This window comes from Myodes glareolus, chromosome 24, assembly GCF_982192425.1.
Source record: "Myodes glareolus chromosome 24, mMyoGla1.1, whole genome shotgun sequence".
NCBI lineage: Eukaryota > Metazoa > Chordata > Mammalia > Rodentia > Cricetidae > Myodes > Myodes glareolus.
In genome coordinates, this window is record NC_142049.1 from 48,176,731 (window position 1) to 48,192,454 (window position 15,724).

At 51.2% G+C, this 15,724-nt stretch overlaps 2 protein-coding genes across 2 annotated transcripts in view; one reads left to right on the forward strand and one right to left on the reverse strand.

Moving 5' to 3' along the window:
- The window catches only part of Tulp2 (TUB like protein 2), a 30,152-nt gene that overhangs the window by 10,738 nt on the left and 3,690 nt on the right, over positions 1–15,724 (reverse strand). The window contains exon 2 of the mRNA XM_048443069.3: positions 2,984–3,069. The gene's annotated coding sequence lies outside the window, so the exon portion shown is untranslated. The remainder of the gene's footprint in view (positions 1–2,983; positions 3,070–15,724) is intronic.
- Positions 553–13,870, forward strand: Nucb1 (nucleobindin 1). Its single transcript, XM_048443090.3, has 13 exons — positions 553–711; positions 1,164–1,305; positions 4,030–4,137; positions 5,241–5,373; positions 6,721–6,824; positions 7,662–7,847; positions 8,079–8,169; positions 11,578–11,636; positions 11,864–11,956; positions 12,030–12,122; positions 12,387–12,557; positions 12,902–12,998; positions 13,089–13,870. Exons 2-13 carry the CDS (start codon positions 1,174–1,176, stop codon positions 13,199–13,201), a joined length of 1,380 nt encoding a protein of 459 aa, XP_048299047.2. The 5' UTR covers positions 553–711; positions 1,164–1,173; the 3' UTR covers positions 13,202–13,870.

A 15,724-nucleotide genomic window follows, 5' to 3' on the forward strand; every position in this document is an offset into this window, starting at 1 on the left:
AGCAATATAGTTCTACACGTAGAGCATTTAAGAAATTGCTAAGGTCAAGACCTAGAGTCTTATGCCTGTAATTTCAGCACTGGGGAAGTGGAGACAAGAGGGCAGGGAAATCAAAACATTCCTTCTCTATAAGCAGCGCTCCTATCTCTTCGAGGTCAGTTTGGGATAGGTGGACTGGGAGTCTGGGAGTTGTAGTATTTTAATTTCAGTGCTTTTGGGGGGTCAGAGGCAGAACTATCTCTGTGACCCTGAGGCCAGCCTGGTCTACACAGAGTTCCAGCTAGGGTTACATAGTGAGACCCTGTCTAAAAAAATAATGATAATATTGCGTGCCACTTGCAGGAACTTGTGGAGCGAAAATAAGTGAGAAAACTACAATTCCCAGGAGACCCAGCGGCAAGATGTCCGCAAAAGTTGCCCTCCCCAACTCCTCCCGCATGCAGGGCTTTGACTTTTATTTGAAAACGACACAGGAAATGTCACGTTGAAGAATGTAAGCTTCCAAGAAAGCAGAAATTTTCGAAAGTAAGGGAACTTCATCGGAAAGAGGCGGGGCTGCAAACGCGGGCGGAAGCTTGGAGCCAGCGTGGACCAATCAGTATCCAGTGGGCGGGTCCTCTGCGTGTGGAAAAGTGGGAGTGACTTAGGGGGGAAATCACCAAAACCAGGCGGAGGTCCCAGCGTGGGAAAACGCCTTCCGCGCTAGGAGAGGTGAGGGGTGCTCGGTATCGGAGGGCGGAGGGCTGCAGCTCGCGTTATTCAGGGTTTCGGGTCTCGCTAGTCCGGTGAGAAGGGGAGCCTAGGGGCCTGGGATCTCGGTCCAGGGTAGGATTCCCTGCTTTGAAGGAACCGGGATGAAGGTCTACGGACTGCGCTGTAGGAAAAGGAGGCTGGAGGCCTGGCATCCTGGGTTCCAGGTGACGAAACGCTTGGAGTCTTCATTTTTGCAAATGGAGATGTCACTGAGGATGACGTGCACACTCATTTGCCTAGCCGGATTCGGGGTTGGGACATCCTTAGCCGGGGTGGTAATGCGCGCCTACAAGTCACTTGGGAGGGAGAGGCAGGAGGATCAAGAATTCAAAACCAACCAAGGCTACTTAAACAGGTCTCAAAAAGCCGTAGCAAAACAACAAAAAGCCGTTCTCCGTCTCTCATCACAGACCAGCCACGATGCCTACCTCTGTGCCTCGCGGGGCCCCTTTCCTTCTCCTATCACCCCTCCTGATGCTATCCGCTGTGCTGGCTGTGCCCCTGGACCGCGCGGCACCCAATCAGGAGGAAAACCAGGCCACCGAGAGCCCGGTGAGTAGACCTGTCCTGTGCTCCAATGGTGCAGTGCTTGCCATCCCCAAGGCCCTAGTGAAAACTCCAGGGATCCCGTGGAAGACGCTAGGCTTGTGGTTTACCTGCCTTCCTTTGCAGTAGTGTGTTAGTGAGACAAGCAGAACTGAGAGCCCCCAGCCATTAAGATACGGAAGTCAAGAGAGATCTCAAATGAAAACCTGTGTCATTCCCTCACCTAAACCCCTCTCTGATCCTCCTTTAATGAGAAATGTAGAAAACCAAAAAAGACTACATTTCCCAGTAGCACCATAGGCAATTTACTACTACTACCTAGCAGTGGCATTCCCGCTTCAAAGAGCTCATGGGAGGTGTAGTTTAAATGAGAGAAGGACAAGAGGACTGCTGATTGGCTCCAACAAATGTCTATTGAACTCTGTGAAACCTTTGCTCTTAGGAGAGTTGGAACTTTCAAAGCCCAGGTAGCTGGTTTTTGACCTAGTTCTTCCTAGCGCTCTCCCTGGCAGTGTTAGCTGGTGCTGCCTACTGAAACAGGTGGTTCCAACCTGTCTCCTGTGGCATGGCCTCCTCTCAGGTGTTAGTACTGTGCTCTGAAATCTTGAAGCTTGAATACCATTTTGTTAGAGTTTCAGAGAAAAATAATAGGGCAGTCAAGTTGTCTTGGCAGGTTCCTGGAAGCCGGTTGAAGGAGAGAAAGCCCAGGATTTCTGAGGTGGGATGGAAGAGAACAGACAGGCTGGGCGGTGGTCACTGCAGCTGAATATGCAGGAGATGTCTTGAGTGGAGCTCTGTGGATACTCAGTGAAGGGGGAAAGTTAAATGCTATACTTCTGAGCGAGCATTCTGAAAAGTGACGGTTCAGCAGCGGAGATATGCCACCAGCTGCACCTGGAAATGTGTCCCTGCTTAGAAGATGGCCTTAACTCCTAACCCAAGCGTGTCTTCAGGTGAATCAGCGCTCTTGACCAGTTGGCTCTTAGTCATATGACAGGTCTATTTGAGTGGATTCTTCCCCCTCCGCCCAAGACAAGGTTTCTCTGTGTAGCCCTAGAACTCACTCTGTAGACCAGGCTGACCTTAAACTCAGAGATCCGCCTGCCTCTGCCTCCAGAGTGCTGGGATTAAAGGCATACACCACCAGTGCTTGGCTTGAATGGATTCTTAAGGGAGGGAATAATAATATACAATTTTAGGCTGTTTAGGACGAATTCAGATTCTATTCTTTTTGTTTGTTTGTTTTTGTTTTCGTTTGTTTGTTTGTTTGTTTGTTTGAGATGAGGTTTCTCTGTAGCTTTGGTGCCTGTCCTGGAACTAGCTCTTGTAGCCCAGGCTGGCCTCAAATTCCCAAAGACCCGCCTGCCTCTGCCTTCCAAGTGCTGGCATTAAAGGCGTGCACCACCACCGCCCAGCCAGATTCTATTCTTTAGACCAGGAGGAAGTAGCTTCCTTTACTGGTCCGCAGCAGAGCCCCACTGTCTCCACCCTCCCTTTCACACATTGTTTTAAATGTTAAGGATGTGTAAAGCTGGCTGTGAGGGAGGGCTCCATCTTCAGTGAACCCTAAACCTGCCTGTGCTGCCTAACATTCCCACACGGAGAGTTGAGACCCTAAGACCATTTAGATTGCAGTGTTGACGTGCTTAGGTTGGGTTAGTGTTGAGTTGATCTGAGTACTCACAGCTGACGTGGGCTCCGCTCATGATGACTTTCAGGCACCGGTTAGATGGCGTGAGACTGTCGTAGACTCGTCGGAAGATAAACCAACTGTAAAGGACCAGAGACAGAATTAAGATAGCAGCTCAGTATAAAATATCCAAAGGTTAATAAACTCACTGTCTAGACTATAATAGACACGAACCGTTTCTATCATGAAGATCCATAGATTTAATTCCACAACTGTTTCCCAAAAACATGGTGGGGTCAATAAGTTGCTCAGTTGGTTAAAGGTACTGTCTTGCCGAGTCTGACTGTGTCTAATCCCCGGGGCCCCGAATACTGACAGGAGAGAATCAGTGCCGCAAGGTGTTCTCTCATTTCCACTCACACTGACACACACACACACACACACACACAAACACACGCACGCACACGCGCAGGAGTGCGGGAGGCAGAGGTGGGTGGATCTCTGTGAGTTTAAGGACAGCCTGATCTATAGAGTGAGCTCCAGACAGTCAGGGATGTTACACAGAGAAACTCTATCTTGAAAAACCAAACTAAACCAAACAAAAACAGAAAAACAAAAAACTTAAATTGCCAGTTATTGGCCATTCCTTTTTGTTGTTGTTTTTGTTTTTTGAGACAGGGTTTCTCTGTGTAAGAGCCCTAGCTGTCCTGGAACTAGCTCTTGTAAACCAGCCTGGCCTCCAACTCACAGAGATCCGTCTGCCTCTGCCTCCCGAGTGCAGGGATTAAAGGTGTGCACCACTATTGCCCAGTTGCCTGACTCTTTTAACTCAGTTCTCATGCTCATGCAGAAAGCATTTCCCCCGTTAGTTAGTCATCTCTTCAGCTCCCCCATGTGATCTTCATTTCCTGCACGCCATAGCACCTTGCAGGAGGTTGGAATTGGACTGGCTGGCTCTGGAGTCCTCAGCCACTAAAGCAGGCCTCCGGTTGTGTGTGACGGCTACATCAGCTGCAACTTAGAAGCTGAGCTGTGGTCCTGGCTGGGGAAAGAACTTAGAAGGATAGGCAGGTGTCGCTATGTCTGACCTTGTCCCTCAGGACACAGGCCTGTACTACCACCGGTACCTCCAGGAGGTCATTAATGTGCTGGAGACAGACGGGCACTTCCGGGAGAAGCTGCAAGCTGCCAACGCCGAGGACATCAAGGTGCTCTAGGCATGGGCTATGGGGGAGGATGTCCTCAAGGGAGTTCTTGGGGCCATAGCTGGGAAGGAATCTGGGGACCCCAAAGATGTGTTTAAGCATAGAGATGAGTCCTCAGCTCTGCCACTCCCAAGCTATGGAACCTCAGTTTACTGTGCTGCTTTTTTCCATCTGCCAGGAGGTAGCCCTGGTGCCCTTGAGTTCTTTTCTGCCTCATCTAATTGACTTCTGTCTTAGCTAGTGTTGCATGGCTGTATCGAAGTACAGGCATGGCTCAGGTGGACGAATCAGCACTGTATTGCACCTACAGTCAAAGCAAACCCTCCGGCTTTTTATTCAGCTCTGGAGCCCAGCACATTGGGATAGTGCCATCGCCAGTGAGGGCATGGCCTCCCACCTTAGTTACCCCGTCTAGAAACCCCGTCTTAGACATGCTCAAATGTTTGAACACCAAATAATTCTAGATCTTGTCAAGTTGGCAGTCTTGAGCATCCCCGACAACAGATCTGGGTTGCAAAAGACGCCTTCTTGGTGCTTCAGGTGTTTACTGGCGGTTCCCTTGGGGAGGACGGGCAGGTAGTGCTGCAGGCTTGTACCTAGCAGGGATACTGGCAAGCCCTGCGCTGTAAGCAGGAGAGGCCAGGGTCACCTCTGGTGGAGGAATACAGAGTCCAGGTGATGTCAGACATGTCAGGCCCAGAGAGAGCAATGGGCTCGGCGCTCTGTGGGTAGGCAAAGGTGATGCCTGGAGAGGCTTTTTAAGGGGGATATACCATCTCTGTGAATATTGGAGACAGAACTGATTGGAAAGAGGTGGCAGGAGAGTCAGTGGCCCTGTGTGCCAAGGTCCTCTGGTTGAGAACTGACAAACTCGTGGGCACTCCCAGGCAGTACTGTTGGGTCTGAGGTGATCAGGGCTTCTCTGCCAAGCTCAGGCTGCATCCTGGTCATGTGGGCTTCCAGGTACCAGGGCAGCCAGCAATAAAGGAAGACAAGAGATAATGGAGCTTTGGGAGTTTGAGTGTCTAGGGTATAGAGGGGGGCTACCCAGCATCCTCCCTCCCGGCACCAGCCTGACGGGGGCACCCCCTTCCCTTTCCTGGAAGAGTGGAAAGCTGAGCCGAGAGCTAGACTTCGTCAGCCACCACGTGCGCACCAAGCTAGATGAACTCAAGCGGCAGGAGGTGTCAAGGCTGCGGATGCTGCTCAAGGCCAAGATGGACGCCAAGCAGGAGCCCAGTGAGTGTGGGTGCGCGGTGGGCCCGTGGGAGAGCATCTGGCATCACTCGGGATTTCTTTCTTGTCTTTCTGGCACATTTGCACACTGATATATTCTCTCTGCTTTTTCCCCCTTTTGTTTATTTCTGGGGATTTGTGGTGAGTTTTGTCTTTTTTTATTTTTGTTTTCCAAGGCAAGGTTTCTGTGTAGCTTTGGAGCCTGTCCTGGAACTCACTCTGTAGACCAGGCTGGCCTTAAACTCACAGAGCTCCTCCCACCTCTGCCTCCCGAGTCCTGGCGCCCCCACCGCCCAATGTGTGTTTGCCTTGCTGAGACAGGGTCTCATGCAGCCAGGCTAGCCTCAAATTTACTATGTAACCAAGGATGACCTTGGACTCTTGATCCTTCTGCATCTACCTTTTGAGTACTAGTGTAGGCCACTACATATTGCTGCTTTTTTTTTTTAAATATCTTTATTGAGCTATAATAAGGGCCTATGATGTGGGTAAAGGCGCATGCCCCCAAGCCTGATGACCTGAGTTTGAACCCTAGAATCACATGCTGAGAAGGAGAGAACCCACTCCATATAGTTGTTGACCTCTGACCTTCACATGAATTCTGTGATATGCACCTGTACACACATGTGCTAAAGGCACCAATAGCTCAAATGTCCACCAGCTGTGGGGTGGATAAATAAGACATGATCTGCACCCTGGAACTTAGTCAGCCCTAAGAAAGGTATGAGAAGCTGGCAAGCAGAACAACGGAAATAGGGTGCTGCACGAAGCCAGACATAGAAGGCAGTAAGCACGCGAAATGTTCCCACTAGCAAATCACAGAGATGGATGGGGATGCGTGGCTGCCAGTGGCTGGAGAGGGAAAAGGTGGTGCTCGCTAAGGGCCTGGGCATGGTATGACAGCAGTGTCCTAAAAGTACTGGCGGTGGCGTTTGTATACACCTCTGAACGCACTAAAGCCATCAAATTGTATGCTTTAAATAGGTGGTTCGGGGCTTGGTAAATGGCTCAGCCCAGTAAGGCACTTACTTGCTCCACACGAGCTGGATGAGACGTGTTCACTCTCACTGCCACTACTACAGCAGCAACTAACGGGAGCTGGTCACAAAGCATGGCACCAGGCTGCAGTGGCGAGCCTGGACTGGCGTGGCTGTCCTCATGGCTATTGTTATTTGAAGCATCAGAGTCAGTGGAGGGCTCACCTCCGACACGTCCCAGACACTGTCCCAGGCCCATGTGTCATCCTCCTTGGCCCTCTGTGACTTTGCCTTTTGCACTCCTGCCCTGACTCAGGGGTTCTGACAGAGAAGCCATGGTGCGTGTTGTTTTGTCTGATCTTCCCTTACCCAGACTTGCAGGTGGACCACCTGAACCTCCTCAAGCAGTTTGAACACCTGGACCCTCAGAACCAGCACACATTTGAGGCCCGGGACCTAGAACTGCTGATCCAGACGGTACGGGGAGGGTGAGCAGGTCGCCAGCCGAGATGCTCAGTGGGGAGGAGGGGGGAACTGAGTCGAGCTGTGGCTCCGGGTCAGCGCTCCCGCCCTCCTGGTTCTCCATGTGAAAGCAGGTGACTAGGCTCCTGATGGAGTCTGTTCTCAGCAGCGTCTCGGGTTTATCCACTAGATGCCTAAGATTTCCTCCTGGTGTAGCTGGCACCGACAGCTGTCCCTTGGTGCAGAGCCACCTGGTCGTGCATTTGTCCTCACAGCAACTGTGGTGACCAATTACAAACTTAGTAGCTTGAGAAAGAAAGCATGGATTCCTAGTCTTATAAGATGTGTTTTAGCCAGGAGACGGTGGCGCACGCCTTTAATCCCAGCACTTGGAGGCAGAGGCTGGCAGATCTCTGTGAGTTCGAGGCCAGCCTGGTCTACAAGAGCTAGTTCCAGGATTGGCTCCAAAACTATAGAGAAACCCTGTCTTGGGAAAAAAAAAATGTTTTGAACCAGTGTCTTGATATGTAGCCCCAGGCTGGCTTAGAATCTCCCAAGTGCTGAGACTGCAGGCTGACTCCTGACATATTCTTGGCTACCCAAGCTATGCTCCTTACCCTAGTAAGCCCACCACACATGCCGTCCCCTGCTCATTACTGAAATGCTGAGCTGGTGGAGGACTTGGAAGATTCACATCCAAGCTGCTACTACATGAACATCATCACTTTGGGAAAGCAGCCCAGGGGTTGCTGTGGGTTGGACCAACCATGAGGGCCAAGAAAATGAAGTCATGCCAGGTTTCTGAGAAACAGGAAGAACATGACCCTCCATGACCCTCTTGTCTCACCACAGGCCACCCGAGACCTCGCCCAGTATGACGCTGCCCATCATGAAGAATTCAAACGCTATGAGATGCTCAAGGAACATGAGAGAAGACGTTACCTGGAGTCTCTGGGAGAGGAGCAGCGGAAGGAAGCCGAGAGGAAGCTACAAGAGCAACAGCGCAGACACCGGGAACACCCCAAAGTCAATGTCCCAGTAAGGACCCCACATATGCTTTACCACATCCAATTCCTAAGCAGAAAAAAAAATGCAGAAGCCGAACTACAACTCCCAAGAGGCTTTGAGGCAAAAAGTTCATCTACCTATATGGAACTGTTCCAAGGGTTTCTGGGAATTGTAGTTCCAGCGGGGCCCATAGCACTATCTGACCTGATATAATGGCTCTCAAACTCATTGGTCACAAGCTCCTGCCATTCTTCTCCACAGGGCAGCCAAGCCCAGTTGAAGGAGGTTTGGGAGGAGCTAGATGGATTGGACCCCAACAGATTCAACCCCAAGACCTTCTTCATACTGCATGGTAAGGTGGGGAGAGTGTTCCAGAACCAGACTGATATGAGAGGTCCTGATGGTCCTCTAAATGTCATAGGAAGTCTACCTTTCCATGGGGCTCTGAGCTTTACCAGGCCTCCTTCATATCCTGACTGGCCAAAGACCTTGCCCCTCCCTGTTGTTAAGCCTGGGATCTAACATGGAAGGGGGCCAATCTTTCTCCTCATTATTCTTTCTTTTCCTCTATATTCTCCCCCCCCCCCCCACCTTTGGTTTTTCGAGACAGGGTTTCTCTGTAGCTTTGGAGCCTGTCCTGGAACTAGCTCTTGTAGACCAGGCTGGCCTCGAACTCACAGAGATCCGTCTGCCTCTGCCTTCCGAGTGCTGGGATTAAAGGCGTGTGCCACCACCGCCTGGCTTTCTTTTCCTCTATATTCTAAGAAATGGCCATGTCCTCTAATTGAGCAGACCAGGCTTGAGGAGTACATAAAGAACTACAACTTCCAAGAGGCACAGAAACAAAAAAGTGCCATTTGAAACTGCCATGGGAATAGGGCCTGGAGAGTCGGCTCAGCAGTTAAGGGCACTGGCTGCTCTTCCAGAGGACCCTAGCACTCACGTGATGCCCACAACCCTCTAATTCCAGTTCCCGAGATCCAGTGCCCTCTTGGCCTCTGAAGCACTATGCATATACATGGTACATATACATACATGTAGGCAAACTCTTACACATTAAGATTTTGTTGTCTTTATTTTTAAACTGCCACAGGACTGTTGGGGAATTGAAATTTTTAGGCTTGAGAGAATGAAATTTGTTGGCTACCATAGCAGCCCAGAGGCCTGGGCCTCCCAAGGGTCCTCCCATAAGGCTGGCGACCTGAGTTTGATTTGTGGAGCATACATGATAGAAGGAGAGAACCAGCTCCCACATGTTGACCTCTTCCCTCCATGCTTGAGCTGTGTCACAGGTGTGCCCACACTCGGGCACACACATGCACATGATTTAAATAAAATGTAATGTATTTCGTGGTGGTGCATGCAGTTAATCTCAGCCAGAGCTACATAGAGAGATCCTATCCAAAGGAAAAGAAGAGGAAGAAGAAGAAAAAAGATAGGGACTGGGGGTCCTGGAATTGGAACTGTTCCTCTGCAAACCAGGCTGGCCTCGAACTCACAGAGATCCACCTGCCTCTATTGCCTCCTGAGTGCTGGGATTAAAGGCATGTACCACTATACCCAAATTATAAATTTTTTTAAAATGTAGGGAATAGGGGAATGGTTCAGTTAGAAAATCCCTTGCCTTGCAAGTATAAGGGACTGAGTTCGGAAGCCCAGAACCCACATAAGCCAGGTGAGGTGGTGTCTGCCTATAACCAGTGCTGGTGAAGGCGAGGCAGGGATAGGCAGGTCCCTCCGAGCTCCTGGGCCAGCTAGCCTGCCAATGAGAGGCCCTCTCTGAAAGAAAATGAGGACAGCCGCGTACGGTTTCTTCTGCCTCCGGAGCTATGCTGTGCATGCTTGCATCCACATCCCCACAAGAGCACACAAAGCACCCACGTCCAGCAGACACACCAGCCCCCGGGCATCTGATACCGCGGGCCCTAAAGGTGCCTGCACTCATGTGCATGTGCCCACATACACATAATTATTTTTTTTTTAATTTATAAAGAAATTTATTGAGGAAGACAAAGGTATGCTGCCGGGAATGGGAGTGAGCCAGAGAGCTGGGAGATGACAAAGGCTCAGATGCCTACAGTGATAGTTTCTAAGTGTGAATTTCTATAGCAAGTGGTGGATTTGGCTCGGTTGAACCTCACAGTGTGGAGCAAGCGCTCCGGCTTGACCTTTGACTCCAGCCCAGGGCGGAGTGCTCTGCTCTGCAGCTGTTCCAAGATAAACTTTCATCTTGCAAATCTGGAACTTTGAACCAAGAACAAGGAAGCACACGTTTTGATCCCTGAGCTCCCTGCTTATCTGGGAGGAGATCAGGAGTTCTTGGTCACCCTCACCCACTTGGCAGCTCGGAAATCAGTCTGAGCTGTAGGAGACCTAATCTTAAAAACAAAAAACCTGGCAGTGGTGGCGCACACCTTTAATCCCAGGTCTAAGGAGGCGGAGGCAGATGGAGCTTTGAGTTCAAGGCCAGCCTGGTCTACAGAGTGAGTTCCAGTCTAGGACAGTCAGAGGTACACAAAGAAACCTTGTCTTGTAAAAGCAAGGAAAACAAACAATAAAAGCCTTTATGTGATGGCACATGCCTTTTAATCCCAGCATTCTGGAAGTAGAGGCAGCAAATTTCTGAGTTTGAGGCCAGCTTGGTCTACAGAGCTAGTTCCAGGATAGCCAGGGCTACACAGAGAAACCCTGTCTTGGAAAAATAAAAACATTAGACCTTGTGCCCACCAAACAGCTCCTGGTTGACCCCTCCTTGCAGCCCCTGGATTGATCCATATCTGCCACTGTGCATCCTGTCTGGGATTCTGGCTTCAGGTTTCCTGAGTAAACACTGTCTGTGCCGGGGAGCTGGGTGTCACAGGACCAGTGGCTGCTGAGATAGAAGACAGTTCCAGAGAGGACATACAGACACACGTGAAAAGTGGGGGTGAGGGGTGGCGATCCCGCTGTGTGGCAGAGTGCTTGGCTAGCCTGCACAAAGCCCTAGGTTCTATCCTCAATGTTGTTAAAAGGACAAAATCAAGGAACTCCAAATGATGGGTGTATCCTTGCTGCCACATGAGTGAAACTCACACACACAAACGATGGGCTTCCTGGGCTGTCATGCATGTTGCACAGGAAGGATTAGAGCAGAGGTGGTGGGTATGGGTGGCCCTGCTGGCTCTGCAGAGAAGGTAACTTATGAGCAGTCTCTGTGAAGGGTAAACAGAATCTTTTTGGACTGTACTGGACGATCGGGCAAGCGCCAAACCCTGGAGCCCTGTGTGGCAAGTGCTGGGGGCTGGTTTGTAAAAGGAGACAGAAGTGAGTCTAAGTCAGGCATCATCTTGAAGGACAGGCTGACAAACAAGGGCGATAGTCCATGATATATGGACCTCCCGGCCACTGAAGTTGGCATGGACCTGGTTCTCAGAGAGGCTTATCAGAGGTCATAGGGCCCCTGGACCTCTTCTTAAGCCCCTGTTTGCTACACAATAGATTTTGGTTTGGTTTTGAGACAGGGTTTCTCTGTGTAGCCCTGACTGTCCTGGAACTCAAGAGATCTGACCTTGAACTCAAGAGATCTGCCTGCCTGTACTTCACCCATTCAGAATTGGTTCTTATAGCAACAGGCCCTGCAGGATACTATGCCCACTGGCCGTGGCCACCATTCTGTTCTCTGCTGAGAGACCTCACATTCACCCACAATTCCTTCATCAACTTTCTCCTTGGAGACCAGACTCATCCAAACCTCTGTCCCCTGATATGTCTTTTCTCCCAGACATCAACAGTGATGGTGTCCTAGATGAGCAAGAACTGGAAGCTCTCTTTACCAAGGAGGTGAGTGTACTGGAAGCTTTCTGGGCTAGACATATGTTAGCCTCTCTAACATAACTCTCTAAGAGAGTCTCTCATTCCCATCAGTGAGAGTGCAGGAGAAAACTACAACTCCCAGCAGCCCCTGGGGACAAAACTTACTAGTAGCATCAGGCCCCAAGGTCCTCTGGGAGGTGAAGGATGTTTCCAGGAGCCTCTCAGCACTTCACGCTTCTCCCGTCCCCCTGCAGCTGGAGAAGGTTTATGACCCGAAGAACGAGGAGGATGACATGAGAGAGATGGAGGAGGAGCGGCTGCGTATGAGGGAGCACGTGATGAAGAACGTGAGTGAAGTCACGCTGTGGGGGGAGTGGGCAGCAGGCTCAGCACAGCCCTAACCTTGACCTGGCTCTCCAGGTGGACACCAACCAGGACCGTCTTGTGACCCTGGAGGAGTTCCTGGCATCCACCCAGAGGAAGGAGTTTGGGGACACCGGGGAAGGATGGAAGGTGAGGCTGGGGGAACTCTCTGGCCTAGGTGTTGGTCTCCCAGGCCAACCTTTCCTTCAGCGCCTCTGGCTGGTTCCTGGTCTGGTTTTCTGATCCCCTAGCCCCCATTCCCTATCTCTAGGCCCCTGTTCTTCCTTCTCTAGTCTTTTATCAAACACTCCATCCCCGTCCAGTAGCACGCATACACCCCAACCCCTCACCCTTCCACCTCAGTGAGGCTGGGGTTGCCCCCTTCATCAGCTGCCCGTGTCCTGTGTCTTATAGACAGTGGAAATGTATCCGGCCTACACAGAGGAGGAGCTGAGGCGTTTTGAGGAGGAACTTGCTGCCAGGGAGGCTGAGCTGAATGCCAAGGCCCAGCGCCTCAGCCAGGAGACAGAGGCCCTGGGGCGCTCCCAGGACCGCCTAGAGGCTCAGAAGAGAGAACTGCAGCAGGTGACCACCTGGGGAGCCTGGGCCCCTTATCTGCATTTCAGATGGCCTTTTCCTGTATCCTGATGAGTGTCTTCAGGTGGGATGGCCTGTAGCTCCCGCGTTAATGATAGTGGGTACATTTATGCATCGTTAGTAAGAGTGTGGATTCCACGCCTGGCTATGCTGCTGCAGCCATTTTTCATGAGGCCATTGAAGGATGTCAGGCCCAAGACAGGAGGATAAGGGCTCAATGGGGGAATGCCTAAGCCACAGCAGGAGAGATGAATGCCAACTCGTGTGAATCCCTGCACGGTGGCCACTTAGCGGTTGGCTATAACCTCTTGTCTCTGCGTCACTTCCTGCAGGCTGTCCTGCAGATGGAGCAAAGGAAGCAACAGCAGCAAGAACAGAATGCTCCCCCTTCCAAACCTGAGGGACAGCTGCAGTTCCGTGCAGACGCAGGTACTGGCTCTGGACCCTGGACCTTGGGTCTGAAGGAGTCGGCCGGGGAGTCGTGGGTTGTCTAACGACATCTTCCCATTTCCTCCGCAGACGACGTCCCTGTCCCAGCTCCAGCAGGTGACCAGAAAGATGTGGCTGCTGCTGAAAAGAAGGCCGCAGAGCAGCCCCCCGAGCTGCCCCAGCCGGATTCTCAGCACTTATGATTTCTCCGTGACCCCAGCCCTCAAGTTCCTACAGTGTTGAAAGCTGAATGAAGTGTCCTTGCGGCCTCTCTGGAGGCCTGAGCCGGCATGGCTTCCTGGGGAGAACAGGGCTATTATGTTCCTCAGACGCACCCATCTACCACACAGCCTCCAGGTCCTGGTCCCTTCCTTCTGTCTCCTGGCTTTTGTTTATTTTGTCAGGGACTCACTGCAGGAGCTGAAGTTAAGAGAGACCCTCACTTGGACCTGCCCCAGACCTGCCTTCCTTCCTGGTTTGCTCTTAGCTGTTCCAGGCTCTGCCACTTTACATCCCGTGCCTAGTGTCAGAGGACCACAGGACCTTGGCTCGGTCCCTTGGACTCTGCCTTCTGTGGGGCCAGCTATCTCAATTTCTTTCAGTGGCTGGAGGCTTGGGACATGGGGTGTCCTTCAAGTAACTGTCAGCTCTGCCTGGACCCCTGGCTTCCATTGGCACCTCGCCAGCCTTACCTTGACCTCCTGGCCCCAGAAGGTACCCAGATATAGCTACATCCCTAGCTGAGATCCAGCTGCCCTCAGCCCCCTGCGGGGGCTCCTGAAGTTGGCACGCCCACGTTCCTGGCTTCATGCTACCCTGCTGTGTCCTACTCCATGCCCAGTTCCATTCAAATATAGCGCGGCCCAAATGAACATTGGCGTGTTTGTGTGCACATACCACCCTCTTGGGCGTCCCACCTGCATGCCCCTTCTTCACTCCTCCGTGTTCTATTTAAACGTCACTTCTGAGAAGATTGGTGGGGTGGTTTTCTGTCTGCTCTTAGCAGAATAGCTTCATATTGCTTCAAATTGCACTGGGGACAAAAAAACGAAACCTGAGCTTGAAAAAATTTTAATAACTTAAATAATTTAAAAAATACATTAGTAAGGGGCTGTGGATCAGTTGGTATAATGCTTGCCTAGCATGCACGAGGCCCTATGTCCCACAGACCACTTAGTGGGGAGTGGGAGCATGTGCCTGTAATCCTAACCCTTGGGAGGTGGAGCAAGAGGATCGGGAGATCAGAGTCATCCTGAGCTGTACAAGTTGAGGGCCAGGCCTGAGTTCTGTCCAGCCAAGAAGACTACATAGTGAGATCCTGGCAGAAGGGGGGCGCGGTTAACACAGAAATGGCTCTGTGGAAAAGTGTCTGCAGGCATGAGGACCAGTGTCTTAAAATGTATCTCCAGCCACGGGGAGGCACAGACAGGTGGGTTCCTTCAGGTTGCTGGCCCACATTCTAGCCAATTCTGCAAGCACCAAACCTTAGGGAGACTCTCAATAAAACTGGAGCATGTTGAACACATCCAACATGGCCCTCTGGCCTGCGCACACACACAATATCTAAGGTTTCAGGATTCTGAGGAAATTTCCCAGGCTCCTGGAACACTATGCTTACTTCAGGGTCCCACGTCGCTGTGACAGCTCCAGATATCACCCACACCTGCACCAACATCCAGTCTGGATTGTGTCCGTGGGAGAATCTGCTCCGCAAAGCCCATTCCCAGACAACTTCCCACACATGTCCCGTTGTCAGGAGAACACCAGGACGTGCTATCTGTGGTGCTTTGTCATCTGGAATAGGGACATTTTCTGGTGCAGTGGGTGTTTGGGAAGAGGACCAAGGTCATCTTTACATAAGGGCATGCCCCCAACGGCTGCACCACCAAGTGTCACAGATGTGGACGTCACACAGGAGCCGCGGTGTGGAGCCCCAGAGTTAGGCTTCTAGCTGGAGTAGTGGCTGGAATCTTAGGAACCAGTTTTGTGACTTTCCCTTCTTCTCTACCAGGAAGTGCCTGGAGTTCCGTTACCATAGGCCTGGCTATCACTGGTTAGTTGCCATGGTTTCTGGGAGAATGTATTCTGTTCTCCAAGATGGTACCACATCAGAGATTCAGAGAGAAAAAGCAAACACCATACAACACAGCAGCTCCACTGCTGGAAAAATTACTTCCCTCCAGTAACCTAAACTGCTTAGAGACCCTCAGAGAGGGGAGGGCCCCTCCCACACCAAGGTCTTTTTTGGTTTGTCTTGCTTTTTTTTGGGGGGGGGGGGACTGACTGTCACTATGCAGCTCTGGCTATCTTGGAACTCTACGTAGACCACACCGGCCTTCAACTCAAGAGATCCCTCTGCCTCTGCATCTCGAGTGCTGGGATTAAAGGTGTACACCACCAGTCCTGCATAACACCTTTTAAAAAAGATTGTTAGTTCTGAGTATTTGTGTCTCTGTGTGTCTGGCACAGGAGTGCCGGTGCCCACAGATTTCAGAGAGCAGCTGGTGTTATAGGTGATTGTGTGCTTCTCAATGTTGGTGCTGTGAACCAATCTCAAGTGCTCTTAACTACTGAGCCATCTCTCCAGCCCCAGCTACCCAACACCTTAAACAAATGTCTGCAATGCAAGGGAAACTGGATATTGCCCTGCTGAAAGTGGATTTAGCCAATCAGTTTTCATATTTTACGTAATAGGCCACAGAACTCAGCTGCTCTCTTAAGGGTTT

Coding starts and splice junctions, on each gene's coding strand:
- Nucb1 (XM_048443090.3), top strand. CDS start 1,174: ATGCCTACCTCTGTGCCTCGCGGGGCCCCTTTCCTTCTCCTATCACCC. Junction 6,825..7,661: donor TAGAACTGCTGATCCAGACG/GTACGGGGAGGG, acceptor GTCTCACCACAG/GCCACCCGAGACCTCGCCCA. Junction 12,999..13,088: donor GCAGTTCCGTGCAGACGCAG/GTACTGGCTCTG, acceptor TTTCCTCCGCAG/ACGACGTCCCTGTCCCAGCT.